Source organism: Rhinopithecus roxellana, chromosome 16 (assembly GCF_007565055.1).
Source record: "Rhinopithecus roxellana isolate Shanxi Qingling chromosome 16, ASM756505v1, whole genome shotgun sequence".
In the NCBI taxonomy this organism is placed as follows: domain Eukaryota; kingdom Metazoa; phylum Chordata; class Mammalia; order Primates; family Cercopithecidae; genus Rhinopithecus; species Rhinopithecus roxellana.
The window spans coordinates 7,258,526-7,272,839 of NC_044564.1; the positions used below are offsets into that span (position 1 = coordinate 7,258,526).

General features: G+C 37.6%; 1 protein-coding gene across 6 annotated transcripts in view; it reads left to right on the top strand.

The window, feature by feature from the left end:
• RABGAP1 (RAB GTPase activating protein 1) overlaps positions 1-14,314 on the top strand; it is a 168,077-nt gene that overhangs the window by 53,405 nt on the left and 100,358 nt on the right. For 5 of the 6 annotated variants that reach the window (XM_010382465.2, XM_030919533.1, XM_030919535.1 and 2 more), the window contains 4 exons: positions 4,908-5,018; positions 5,406-5,472; positions 6,455-6,557; positions 7,750-7,919. In XM_010382465.2, coding sequence (XP_010380767.1) covers positions 4,908-5,018; positions 5,406-5,472; positions 6,455-6,557; positions 7,750-7,919 — 451 coding nt within the window. Of the gene's footprint in view, positions 1-950; positions 1,096-4,907; positions 5,019-5,405; positions 5,473-6,454; positions 6,558-7,749; positions 7,920-14,314 lie in introns of those variants that run through there. The other variant, XM_030919537.1, reaches the window with a different exon arrangement.

A 14,314-nucleotide genomic window follows, 5' to 3' on the forward strand; every position in this document is an offset into this window, starting at 1 on the left:
GTTATATAAAATTATGAATATTTCTAATATTTTGCTTTTAAATTAAGCACAGTGATTGGTTTATTAGACTATTTATTACAAAAACCGATAATTCTTAGTCTCTCTTCAGACTTTGGAATTGTCATGCCATCTGGTGGCCAATTTAGTGTACAGTTCAGCTTAAACTGAGGAGTAAAGTATGAGGCATTGTGCTCTGTGCTTTCTAATTATATACATTTCTATTCTCTCTCTCTCTCTTTTTTTTTTTTTTTTTTGAGGTACGCCTCATGCTGTTGCTCAGGCTGGAGTGCAGTGGTACAAACATGACTCACTGCAGCCTCAACCTTCTGGTCTCAAGCAGTCCTCCCACCTCACCCTCCTCAGCAGCAGGGACCATGGATGCACACTACTATGTCTGGCTACTTTTTTAAAAAATTTTTCTAGAGATGGGGTCTTGCCACGTTGCCCAGGTTGGTCTTGAACTCCTGGGCTCAAGTGATAGTCTCGGCTTGTCCAAGTGTTGGGCTTACAGGCATGAGCCACCATTCCTGGTCATTTCTATTCTCAAAGCAGTGCTGTGAGATAGTCCTTCCTGCAGTGTACCTTCGTGCTCTGCAAAGTGGAAATTATAATCTGTATAATTTTAAGTAGTTTTTTACCTTGTTAAGCAACCTTTAAACTAAATATTTTTTCTTTTTTTTTTTTTTGAGACAGCATCTCTCTGTCACCAAGACTGGAATGCAGTGGCACGATCACGGTTCACTGCAACCTCCGTCTCCCGGGTTCAAGCAATTCTCGTGCCTCAGCCTCCTGAGTAGCTGGGATCACACGCGCCTGCCACCATGCCCGGCTAATTTTTGTACTTTTTAGTAGAGACAGGGTTTCGCTGTGTTGGCCAGGCTGGTCTCAAACTCCCAGCCTCAAGTGATCCTTTTACCTTGGCCTCCCAAAGTGCTGGGATTATAGGCATGTTTCACCACACCTGGCCTTTTTTTCTTTATTGAAAATATTTATGTAATTTTGGTCTGTAAATTCTAATTATTAAATAGGAAAGATTAAGATCCCTCAGAAGTATCAGTATAACTTCTCTTCCTTCTGAAATCAGGCATATTCAAGGTAGAATGATCATAAACATCTCTGTTCTGTTTACCCTCATACTGACAAAGTGCTATTACAGAAAATCCCTGGATGGTCAAATTTGCTTTTCATGTTTGTTAGGACTTTGTTTTCCTTTTGCTACATGGCTTTACTGAATTTCTGGTTTATAATTAATACTGTTGTGTTAACTTAAATTTCATTTTTTTTTTTTGAGACAGAGTTTCGCTCTGTCGCCCAGGCTGGAGGGCAGTGGTGCAATCTTGGCTCACTGCAACCTCCGCCTCGCGGGTTCAAGCAATTCTCCTGCCTCAGCCTCCCAAGTAGTTGGGATTACAGGCACCTCCCACCACACCCGACTAATTTTTGTACTTTTTAGTAGAGACGGGGTTTCACCATATTGGCTGGGTTGGAACTTAAATATATTATTTCAGTGTAATGATCAATGTACCTAAATATATTAGGTTAAATATGTTTAGGTATAATAATAATTATATATTATACATATAAATTATGTAGTAGTTGTATAATTATTATGCCTATTATATAATTATATAAAACCTATTATTTACTTACTATTATACCTAAATCTTTTTACGTAAATATTATACCTAAATAATAATTATACCGAAATAATTATTATACCTAAATGTATTAGGTTAACACAACAGTACTTTAGATGTATGAAATCATAGCAAAATATACCTTGCTTTGTCAGATTTAAACTTGTCAAATGCAGTTCCTCTTATCTAGTCATTCTGTGATATGTATGGGAATTTATCTGCAGAAATCATTGAGGTTTTCAAAGAATTATTAACATGAATGTTCTCCAGCATATTGTGTATAATATTAATAGCAAATTTTAAAAGTAGAAATTAAATGTTGAATAGAGTAGTAAAACATGTTGGTTTATGGATATTACTTATCCCCTGTCCAACTCATATTTGTGTATAACAACACAAGATTTACTATGGTTTTACTTTAACATAAATAGAGACAAAGTGTGATAAGAATAATGCTCTTCTCGTGTCTGAAAAAGTATAATTTTTAAATTATTATTATTATTATTATTTGAGACAGAGTTTTGCTCTTGTTGCTCAGACTGGAGTGCATTGGCACGATCTTGGCTCACTGCAACCTCCTCCCGGGTTCAAGCGATTCTCCTGCTTCAACCTCCCAAGTACCTGGGATTATAGGTACCTGCTGCCATGCCTAGCTACTTTTTGTACTTTTAGTACAGACAAGGTTTCACCATGTTGGCCAGGCTGGTCTTGAACTCCTAACCTCAGGTGATCCACCCGCCTCAGCCTCCCAAATTGCTGGGATTACAGGCATGAGCCACCGCGCCTGGCCAATTTTTAAATTTAATTATAATTAGAAACCTGCTTCTCCATTTTGCACGTGGGAAAACTGAGCATTTGTTTGTTTGTTGAGATAGGGTCTCACACTTTTTTTTCTTTCTGAGACGGAGTCTCTCTCTGTCACCCACGCTGGAGTGCAGTGGCGCAGTCTCGGCTCACTGCAACCTCTGCCTCCCAGGTTCAAGTGATTCTCCTGCCTCAGCATCCCAGGTAGCTGGGATTGCAGACATGTGCTGCGATGCCCGGCTAGTTTTTGTGTTTTTAGTAGAGACAGAGTTTTACTATGTTGGCCAGGCTGGTCTCGAACTCCTGACCTCAAATGATCCGCCCACCTCAGCCTCCCAAAGTGCTGGGATTCCAAGCGTGAGCCACCGTGCCTGACCTAAATTGAGCATTTTCATTCAATGCACCATTCAAAACACTTCTTTTTTTGTTTTACTTAATCCACTTAACATCCTCCTGAGATAAATTGGGTAGTTTGTATTGTGCTTATTTATAGGTAAACCCAGGGAAGTTAAGCCTGGACTTCAGTTTCTTATTTTATACAATAGAAATTAAATACTAAATTCCCAGCTTGGATACATTCAATGATGTAGTTATTAGACCAGAAATATAATCTAGGACCCTGACATTCAGTGAGGTGAACACTCGCTGATTACACTCTCCATTCTGCTTCATGTTACTGCAGCCCTGTAGATTGAGGACAGCAAAGACAACTTTCTATCTGTTGTTGTTTTAAACTGCTAAACAATGAGATTATATTTACTCGAGCATCCAGAGAACATAGAGACCAGTGTATCTATTAGCAGTTGAAAATCGAGACCCTTCCATTTCCTTATAGGTGAAAACTCTGTCACAAATATTTAACAGTTTGGTATGCAAAGATTTTCTTTGAACATTTTTGTCATTTTTAGACTTCTTTGCTAAGGTTCTTTGATTTTCTAATGGAAGTATTCAAAAATGTTCTTGAATTAATTAAATAGTAATAAAGTGCAGAAGGGCTTCAAATTAGTATTTCTTTAGGGCTACCTTTAATTTTGAGTAGGTATTCAGAGCTTTCATCTAGCCATTTACAGTAGCTACTAATGGTTCTATTGCCATTATCTTAAAGTTGTACAGAAATAAGATACAATTTAGATTTTTTGCATATTGACTGATGGCCACAGATACTTACCTTTGAGAACAATGAGCTAGAGAAAGTGGTATGTGGGAGAATAGGGGATTATTTTGTTAAACTGTCATTTTAAGAACTTTGCTATGGTTCGCATCTGTAATCACAGCACTTGGGGAGGCCAAGGTGGGAGGTTTGCTTGAGCCCGTGAGTTTGAGACCAGTCTGGGCAACATAGCAAGACCCATCTCTACAAAAAATTAAAAAATTAACCAGGCATGGCGGCGTGTAACTGTAATCCTCGGTATCCTGGAGGTTGAGGCAGGAAGATAGCTTGAGCCCAGGAGTTTGAGGCTGTAGTGAACTTGAACTGTGAGATTGTGCCAGTGTACTGAAGCCTGGGCAGCAGATCAAGATCCTGTCTCAAAAAAAGAAAAAGAATATTTTTATCTTTTTAATTAAGCTGATGTTTATTAACTTTATCACTAGCTAGTATTTTATAATTATTCTACTGGTTTATAATAAAGATAACTGCTTAAGGGAAGTGTTGGGCAACAGCTTATTATTGGCCATATCTTCCTCATTTCTATTACTTTTTAAAGATAACTTTTTTTGAAACTCAAAAGATCTATGATTAAGTATCTTTTTCTTCATGATATGTTTAAGCAAAGAAGGTGATAATAATTTATCTGTAAAACCCAGTGATAAATATAAAGGAAAAAATACTTACTTTTTTGAGTTCTGTATGTCAGATGCCATGCAAGATGCTTTACAGCAACAAAAGAGAGAAAATTGAGATTATGTTTTAGGGGACATAGGAGTGATTTTTCTAGCTTTATAAATGCTTTAGTGGATTACCTACAAATATCAAATGGTATTTTCTTTTTTTTTTTTTTTTTTTTTTTTTTGAGATGTAGTCTCACTCTGTCACCCATGCTGGAGTGCAGTGACGTAATTTCGGCTCAGTGCAACCTCTGCCTCCCTGGTTCAAGTGATTCTCCTGCCTCAGCCTCCTGAATAGCTGGGACAATAGGCCTGTGCCACCACACTCAGCTTATTTTTATATTTTTAGTAGAGATGGGGTTTCACCATGTTGCTCAGGCTGGTCTCAAACTCCTGACCTCAAGTGATCCACTCACCTCAGCCTCCTAAAGTTTTGGGATTACAGGTGTAAGCCATCATGCCCAGCCTCAAATGATATTTTCACATCAAGAGGTATACAATGATTTTTTTCTTTTTTGTTATTATTTGCAAACCAGGCACAGAAAGGAATCAGAGATTTGAGGTGTTTGTTTTAAAAAATGGTTCTAGTATGTGACAAGAAAATGCTTTGCAAAATTAATGAAACATGTTGGTCTACAGTGCAGTTCCCAAAGATAAGGACAGACAATGCTTTAAACTACGCCAAGGAATTGATAAGAAGATTGTCATCTATGTGCAGCAAACAACTAATAAAGAACTTGCCATTGAAAGGTAAGCATTTTTAGTAAGTTTAGCTTAAATGTAAATTTTGATTTTTATCAATCTAATGGCGTAGTTTTACACTGTATTAAAAAATGTATTTTCAAAGTATTTTGTTCCCTAGGATATTATTTTGTTTACTGAAATCAGTGCTTCATTACTTTGAAATCGCTACTGGAAATCATCAGCTAATATGCTCTCTTCAAGTATGTGGTAATAAAAGGCAAACAGAATTAGCTTATCTTGAAGCAAGGATTATTATTTTAGCAACACAAATGTATTGATAATTCTAATGTGTCCTCTTTTCTATCAGCAAGAATTTGTTTTAAAAGTGGCCTAATTTAAACGTTCTTTTGTGTTATCTTTTTTCTTAAATTTATGTCAGTTCTTTTTTTACAGGTGTTTTGGTCTTCTCCTTAGTCCAGGAAAAGATGTACGAAATAGTGACATGCACTTATTAGATTTGGTAAGAATTTATTTTTACTAGAAAGTTACATACTATTTCCTCAGTAAAGGTTGTTTCATTTTTTCTCGTCTGAATCTAATGTTAAAACACTAAAACACGTTTATGAAGGTGATCTTGTAAGCTATAAAACAATGTACAAAGATAAGATAACTTCCTTTTTCCTGACTAGCTATTTACAGGTCTGACTTTGGATAAGCCTTGGTCTGTTAACTGTGTGGTGATTTTTTTTTTTTTTTTGAAACAGAGTCTCGCTGTGTCGCCCAGGCTGGAGTGCAGTAGCCAGATCTCAGCTCACTGCAAGCTCCGCCACCCGGGTTTACACCATTCTCCTGCCTCAGCCTCCCGAGTAGCTGGGACTACAGGCGCCCGCCACCTCGCCCGGCTAGAGTTTTTTGTATTTTTTAGTAGAGACAGGGTTTCACCGTGTTAGCCAGGATGGTCTCGATCTCCTGACCTCGTGATCCACCCGTCTCGGTCTCCCAAAGTGCTGGGATTACAGGCTTGAGCCACCGCGCCCTGCCTATGATAAAATTCTTGTTTAAATATTTGAGTACGGTTGATGTGATAATCAAAAGAGAAAATTTATTGAAGAATTATTTATAGACTGTCATGTATCCTTACCAATAATAGTAGGAGTTATTAGTATTATTCCCATTATCTGAAAATCTTTATTTTCAGAACTAAAAATTATATGGTGATAATTCACTTGAAAGAAGAATCCAGCATCAGATTTAGGTTGTGGATTTTCTTAACATGTATACAATTTGATATGTTTCATAAGCATTTACATACAACTTCAGGACAGTTGCATAAATAATTGCCACATTTTTTACCATAAATGTAATCATTCACATACACTTATCTGATCCTCTTCCATATTCTTATATTTTTGCAGCTTCTGGGTTTTAAAGGCAGCAAGATGGGGGTTAACTGTTGTTCACTCACTTCGGCATTCAGGTTTATCTTTACTCTTTTTTTCTAGGAATCTATGGGCAAAAGTTCAGATGGAAAGTCCTATGTTATTACTGGGAGCTGGAATCCAAAATCCCCACATTTTCAAGTTGTAAATGAAGAAACTCCTAAAGGTGATACTATTTGTTGACATCATGAACAGAAATTTTAGTCTCAAGAAGATACGCAAAACTAAGGACCACTTTAACCAATATCCAGTGTTTACCTAATTCTGGTGAAACCAAAGAATTTGAATAGTTCTTCAGTTTATTATTAAATTTGATTTATAAGCAAAGTATCACTTTTTCCCACTTTTCCATCCGTTTTTTCATTTTTTCCTTCCCTTCTTTCTTTTTTTTCTTTCTATTTATACGCTTATTTACTTACAGACTTCTAGGTTTTATTTTTGTACAGAGGTAATCCATACAATAAATGGTTAAAAATTTCAATAGGGAAAATGAGTCTACCACAGTCCCCACGGCTCCGTCCCAAAGGAATCACTGTTAGCAGTTTCTTGTGTAGCTTTTCAAATACTCTATGCATAAAGTATCTGGAAGATACTTCATATGCTCTTTGAATGACATTTAATAGCTGCATATTATCCCATTCTGAAAATGTAATTTGCTTAATAAATGCCTCTTATTGAGCATTTTCCCCCCTTCAATTTTTTGTTATTAATAGCACTATGAATAAATAGTTAAAGGATATAAGCAGACCATTCAAATACCATTGTTAACCAAGTTTAAAACTTGACAAGTCTCAGTGTTGATGAGGGTGCCATAAAGAAGTCATATGCCACTTGTGCAGAAAATACTGACAGTACAGAGGGGTTTTGTTTGTTTGTTTTTGTTTTTTTGAGACAGAGTCTCACTCTGTCACCCAGGCTGGAATGCTGTGGCGCAGTCTTGACTCACTGTGGCCTCTACTTTCCAGGTTTAAGTGATTTTCCTACCTCAGCCTCCCAAGTAGCTGGGACTGCAGGCATGTGCCACCACATCTGGCTAATTTTTGTATTTTTAGTAGAGACAATGTTTCACCGTGTTGGCCAAGCTGGTCTCATGGGCTCTGGTGATCTGCCTGCCTTGGTCTCCCGATGACAGTACAGTTTTAAAAGTTTTACGGTATATACTACTGTCAGTTACTTTAAAATAATTCTCAGTGTGGAAATTTTTTTTGAAACCAGTTATTTGTCTAATTATTTTACATGTTTAGTGGATACTTAAGGTATCTTGAAAGTTTATAATGAAACAGCTTTTATGGAATCTTATGAGCACATACATTTGTGTTTCTGATTTACCTCTTCAGCCTCTCTCTTTCTTTGTTTAGATAAAGTCCTGTTTATGACCACAGCTGTAGATTTGGTAATAACAGAAGTACAGGAGCCTGTTCGATTTCTCCTGGAGACAAAAGTCCGCGTTTGCTCACCTAATGAAAGATTATTCTGGCCCTTCAGCAAACGTAGTACTACTGAAAATTTCTTTTTGAAACTAAAACAGGTACTGTACTTTTCTATTAATATAGAAGGGAGAATAAGAAGGGAGAAATCACTTCTGAGACTGATTTCTAAGCTCTCAGATCTTTAAACAGTCGTGTATTTTAAATATATTAAGAGGAAAAATTATATTTTTCATATTTTCCCACCTGTTTGTTATTTTCATTGCTCTTCGTTTCTTCCCAAAGATCCACATTTCCATTTGGTCTCATTTTCTTTCAACCCGAAGAACAGCATTTCTTTTAGTGTAGATCTGCTGAAGATGTATTCTCTTAAACTTCTCTAGGTGAAAATGTCTTTTTTTGGCTTTCATCCCAGTAGGATATTCTCACTGGATAGGATTCTGATTGACTTTTTTTTTCTTTAAAGATGTCATTCCTATTCTTCCGGCTTTCATTTTTATTGTTGTTGTTTGTTTGTTTGTTTGTTTTTGAGACAAAGTCTTGCTCTGTTACCACCCAGGCTGGAGTGCAGTGCCGCAATCTTGGCTCACTGCAACCTCTGCCTCCTGGGTTCAAGTGATTTTCCTGCCTCAACCTCCAGAGTAGCTGGGACTACAAGTGGGTGCCAGCATGCCCGACTAATTTTTGTGTGTGTGTGTTTTTAGTAGAGATAGGGTTTCACCATGTTGGCCAGGTTGGTCTCAAACTCCTCACCTCAGGTGATCTGCCCACCTCAACCTTCCAAAGACCTGGGATTATAGATGTGAGCCACCTTGTGCAGCCAGCCCTTCCATTGTTTTTGATGAGAAGTCAGCGTTCATTTATGTTACTGTTCCTCTAGGTATAATGTGTCATTTTCTTCTTGCTGTTTTTAAGATTATTTATCTTTGGTTTTCAGATGTTTAACTGTGACATGATTAGGTATAGTTTTCTTTCGGTTTATCCTGCTTGGGATTTGTTGGGGTTCTTGCATTTTTAAATTTATGCTTTTTTAATTTTTTTTTTTTTTTTTATTAACTAGATTTGGGGGAAATCTGGCCCATTATTTCTTAAACTTTTTTTTCTGCCCATCTCTCTTCTCTTTGATTCTGGGATTGTAATTATCTATATTTAGAGCTTTTGATATCTCTGAGGCTCTATTTTTTCCCAGTCTTTTTTCTGTGTTTTCTTCAGATGGGATACTTTCTATTAATATGTCTTAAAGTTCGCTGATTTTTATCAACTTCTAATCTGTTAGTCATTCAATGAATTTTTAAAACATTTTCTGTATTTTTTGTTTTTAAAATGTCTATGTGGTTCTTTTGTTTATCTCTGTTTTCTCTTGATTTCCTATTTGTTCTTTTATACTGAGCAGATTTTCTTTTAAATCCTTAAGCATAATTAACAGTGCAGCCACTTTAGAATTTTGCCTGCTAATTTTCATGTATGATGATGCACATTTTTGTTTCTTTGTAATTTTGGATTACATGTTAAACATCTTAAGTGATACATTGTAGAGACTGTATTCTGTTACTTTCTTCTGAAGAGTCTTGATTTTTTTTTAAATCGTGCAGTTAACTTGATCAAAGTTAAACTTCATACTTTTGTCTTTCCTGTGGGTGGGTAGCAGCTAAAATCACTGTTCCATTCTTTTATTCTTTTTTGGCCCCCAGTTATTCTTTTTTTGTTTTTGTTTTTGTTTTTTTGAGACGGAGTCTCGCTCTTTCGCCCAGGCTGGAGTGCAGTGGCCAGATCTCAGCTCACTGCAAGTTCCGCCTCCCGGGTTTACACCATTCTCCTGCCTCAGCCTCCCGAGTAGCTGGGACTACAGGCGCCCGCCACCTCGCCCGGCTAATTTTTTGTATTTTTTAGTAGAGACGGGGTTTCACCGTGTGGATGGTCTCGATCTCCTGACCTCGTGATCCGCCCGTCTCAGCCTCCCAAAGTGCTGGGATTACAGGCTTGAGCCACCGCGCCCAGCCTGGCCCCCAGTTATTCTACCACCTACTGCTTCCATTTTTTACTTTCCTTTGTAGCAAAACTCCTTGGAAGATATCAAGGTCACCACTGATTTAAACTGCTAATCTGAGTCCTCATCGTGACCTGTCTGTAGCATTTGCTATAGATGGTTACTTTCTTTTCGTTAAAGCTCCTCTTTCTCTTAGTTTTCAGGACATCTTAAACTTAACATGTCCAAAAAGATTCTTATCTCATCTCCATCTAATCACTTCTCACCAGCTAGAGTACGGTAATCCTCATCTGAGTCATCATTTATAACAATAGCCTTTTTTTTTTCTTTTTTAAAATATTGATGGGGTTTTGCCATGTTGCCCAGACTGGTCTTGACCTCCTGGGCTCAAGAAGTCTGCCTACCTCAGCCTCCCAAGGTGCTGGGATTACAATGCATGAGCCACCACACCTGGCCTAGCAGTAGCCTCTTTACCCATCACACTGTTTCTATCTTTGTTCCCCTCATGATTTCTTTTCAACATAATAGTAGCTTAAGGTCAGATCTTACCACTTTACTGCATCAAACCCTCCAGCCTTGTTTTACTCAATAAAAGCCAAAGTTTTGCTCAGTAAAAGCCGAAGTGCTGGGATTACAGGCTTGAGCCACCGCACCTGACCTTATTTTTTATTTAGTAGAGATGGGGTTTCACTATGTTGTCCAGGCTGGTCTCGAACTCCTGACCTTGTGATCCGCCTGCCTCGGCCTCCCAAAGTAATAGGATTACAGGTGGGAGCCACCGTGCCTGGCCCTAGTTTTTATTTTTTTAGCCAGAACTTTTACATACTGATATGCCATGTAACATACTTGTATATTGTTTATTATCTGCTTTGCGTATTAGAGTCCTCCACTAAGGAGAGATTCTTAATCTGTCTTACTGATTTATGCCAAGTACCTGGAACGTAGTAATTCTCAATATATGTTGAATTGATTTTATTTACATGCAACTTCTGTTTTCTATAATATAAAATGAAAATGTTGTATGTGGGACTCACTTGAATATACTTTTCCATATTACATTTTTTTATTTTGATAGCAAGAATTTCGACTCTAGTGTACCCAAGTTAGCCCTATTGGGTATATTTAGAAAAAGGAAATAAGCAGAGCAGGCATAGACACTTCTTTCCAGTGTTGTCCTAAGAGACAGAAAGTAAGCCTGAGTTCCAGCACTGTTCTTCCAGCTCTTCATTGTAGCAGGAGTGGAGGATTATTAGCACGGGATCATCATCTAGAACTTGAATTTGAAGTCAGAGCACATGGATTTTTCTGCTAGCTTGTTAACTTTGAGCAAGTTCCCTCAACTCTCTGAGTCTCAGTTTACTAAATTGTAAATTGTCAGCATAGAAGAATCTTCTCATAATGTTATTGTGGCATTAAGTGAAAAACTGTACAACATGCTTAGAATAGTTCCCAATACATAGCAAGTTTTCCCTATACGTTTGGTGTTATTATTGAGAAGAATTATACAACCTCTGTGGGATACCAAATTAATAAAAAAGCGCTAAGTCTTGAAATCAGAACAGCATTGATGATTTAGATGGAGGGCGAGCCCCGGGAAAAGAATGCATCAGAAATTAAACCAGTTTACAAATATAACTTTGAAAATTTAGAGATTAAGAGAGAATGATCTTTAAAAGTTTCTAAATGGTCTGGAATCCCAGCCTTCGGGAGGCCAAGGATCCCAAAGGATCCCTTTGGGCGGATCGCCTGAGGTTGGGAGTTTGAGACCAGCCTGACCAACATGGAGAAATCCCGTCTCTACCAAAAATACAAAATTAGCCAGGCCTGGTGGCGCACGCCTGTAATCCCAGCTACTTGGGAGGCTGAGGCAGGAGAATTGCTTGAACCCAAGAAGTAGAGGTTGCAGTGAGCCGAGATCATGCCATCGCACTCCATCCAGCCTGGGCAACGAGCAAAACTCCATCAAAAAAAAAAAAAAAAAAGTTTCTAGATGGTAAATACAAATTAGTTGTATACGTATTTTTTATTATATATATATGTGTATATGTATATATTTTTTTACTTACTGGCCTGAGAATAGTCGTATAATACTTTTTAGTAAAAAGTTTTATGTAAAAATAGCTCTGTTAGGCCGGGTGCGGTGGCTCAAGCCTGTAATCCCAGCACTTTGGGCGGCTGAGGCGGGCGGATCACGAGATCAGGAGATCGAGACCATCCTGGCTAACGTGGTGAAACCCCGTCTCTACTAAAAAATACAAAAAAGAAGAAAACGAGCCAGGCGAGGTGGCGGGCGCCTGTAGTCCCAGCTACTCGGGAGGCTGAGGCAGGAGAATGGCGTAAACCTAGGAGGCGGAGCTTGCAGTGAGCTGAGATCCCCTGCACTCCACCTTGGGCGACAGAGCAAGACTCCGTCTCAAAAAAAAAAAAAAAAAAAAATAGCTCTGTTTAATTAGCGTTCTTACTCTAATCTCATTTTAGTGAACATAAATAAGATTCCCCTGATCTTGCATTTCCTTTGACATCTAATGCTATACAACCTTGGAATCAAAGGCTGCATGGGTTTACAAGGTTTTGTGGTTGAGTGTAGAAGAATATATCTTTCTATGGAAACAAATTTATTTAGTTTTATTTTTTAAAATTTATTTTTTATTTTTAGCAACCATAATCAGAGCTGCATGATGTTATTCAAATAATAATATAACTTCTATTAATAACTTCTTAATTTTTTTTTTAGTTAGGCTAAAAAATGACTTGACAGGGTAAACTAGCCAAAAACATACCTGAGATGCAGCCTAAGAGACTGCTCTGGACTCTTTGTTAAGGCTATAAACTAAACTTAAGCCGTATTTTCACTATTTTCTTTGCAAAAAGCAGAAGTGTGTATGTGGAAGCTGGGGGAAGAGCAGGAAATTCCTGATGATGATCTTTTATTTTTCTCCTTATTGGGATAAGTCTTTGTGTTTGTGTGGGGGTTTAGGGGGAGTGCTAGGGAGTGGGAAAGGAGAGGTAGAATGGGAAGAATTTGAACAACTTTTCGCTGTCTTAATAAACTATTTATTCCCTCTTTTACATTCATGGCATTAAAAAGTAATTGAGGTTCAACTGTGACCATCACTGTCTTGACTACTTCACTTTTTAAAATCTGATGTAGTTTTCACAGTGATTCAGTGAGGATAACTAGTATTTTCACTTTATAGACGAGGCAACTGAGATCCAAAGATATTTAGCAGTAGATTTTATGGAATGTTATATGAACAAAATATGTATCTAAGCCTTTTAAAAGTCTCAGCCAGGACACTCTCCAGAGAAACATGCTACTTTTGTCCTTTCATCTCTAAGAGTACTTTTAGGATTTACTGAAATTAAGCGTAATTTAAAATTTTAACCATTTTCAGTTCTCCTTAGACCGAAAAGGAAACAGTGATACGGAGCAAATTTTAAGAATATACAACATACAGCATTTCTGTTTTTTTGCTACCAGTGTAGGAAAACAATATGTAAATGTGTTTTAAGACATGTGTTTAAAAATTTATTCTTTTTCCTTTCACTAAAATTATCTGGTGACTCAGCAACTCCTTTTTATCCTGGAAGCCTTCCCATCTGTGAGATTGTTATATTAAGATAGCATCATATTAGAGAAGAAACTAAAAATTAGTAGAGACAAGAGGATTGCTTTTTTAGACTTAAATTTTCTTATATTACTTACTGAAAGAGCAAGAAAATGATCTAATGAATAGATTTTCCAGTAGTGACATAAGGCGAACAGAAGACCAATGAAACATTCTTAGAACTATAGAATAATGTAATTTTTATTGCCAATTAAACTCTAGGGGTCTTAAGATCTTTCATAAAATTACTGTTTTATAAATGAAGAAGCTGATATCTGAAGGACTCAGTATGGCCAAGGTTGTACAGATAATTAGTATAACTGTAACTGGATACCCGGGCCTCTTATTTTAATTTGCTGAGAGTGTATGTGTGTGGCACACAACTATACCTCTCCAGATGAAAATACCAAATGCTTTCTACTCCATTGCTAAATTGAGAGGTGTGTGATATTAGGTTGTTCCAGTATTTCTGATGGGAAGGGTGATCACTTAATTAAGGTGGTGACCACTGGATCTCTCCTTTGTAAAACAGGGTTTTTCTTGACATTTAGCAAGTAATCTTTGGGGGTGACACTTTGGCAGCTTCCAAATATCCTGTTCCTCAACGAAGTCTTTTTTGTTTTTTTTCCTTCACTTTGTCGCCCAGCCTGGAGTGCAGTGTCAAAAGCACGGCTCGCTACAACCTTGACCTCCTGGGCTCAAGTGGTCCTCCTGCATCAACCTCCCAAGTAGCTGGCATCAAGGTGCACCACTATGGCTGGCTAATTTTTTAATTTTTTGGAGAGATGGAGTTTCACCATGTTGCCCAGGCTGGTCTCAAACTGGAGTTGAAATGATACTCCCACCTCAACCTCCCGAAGTGCTGACATATAGGCATGAGCCACTATGCCCAGTCAATAAC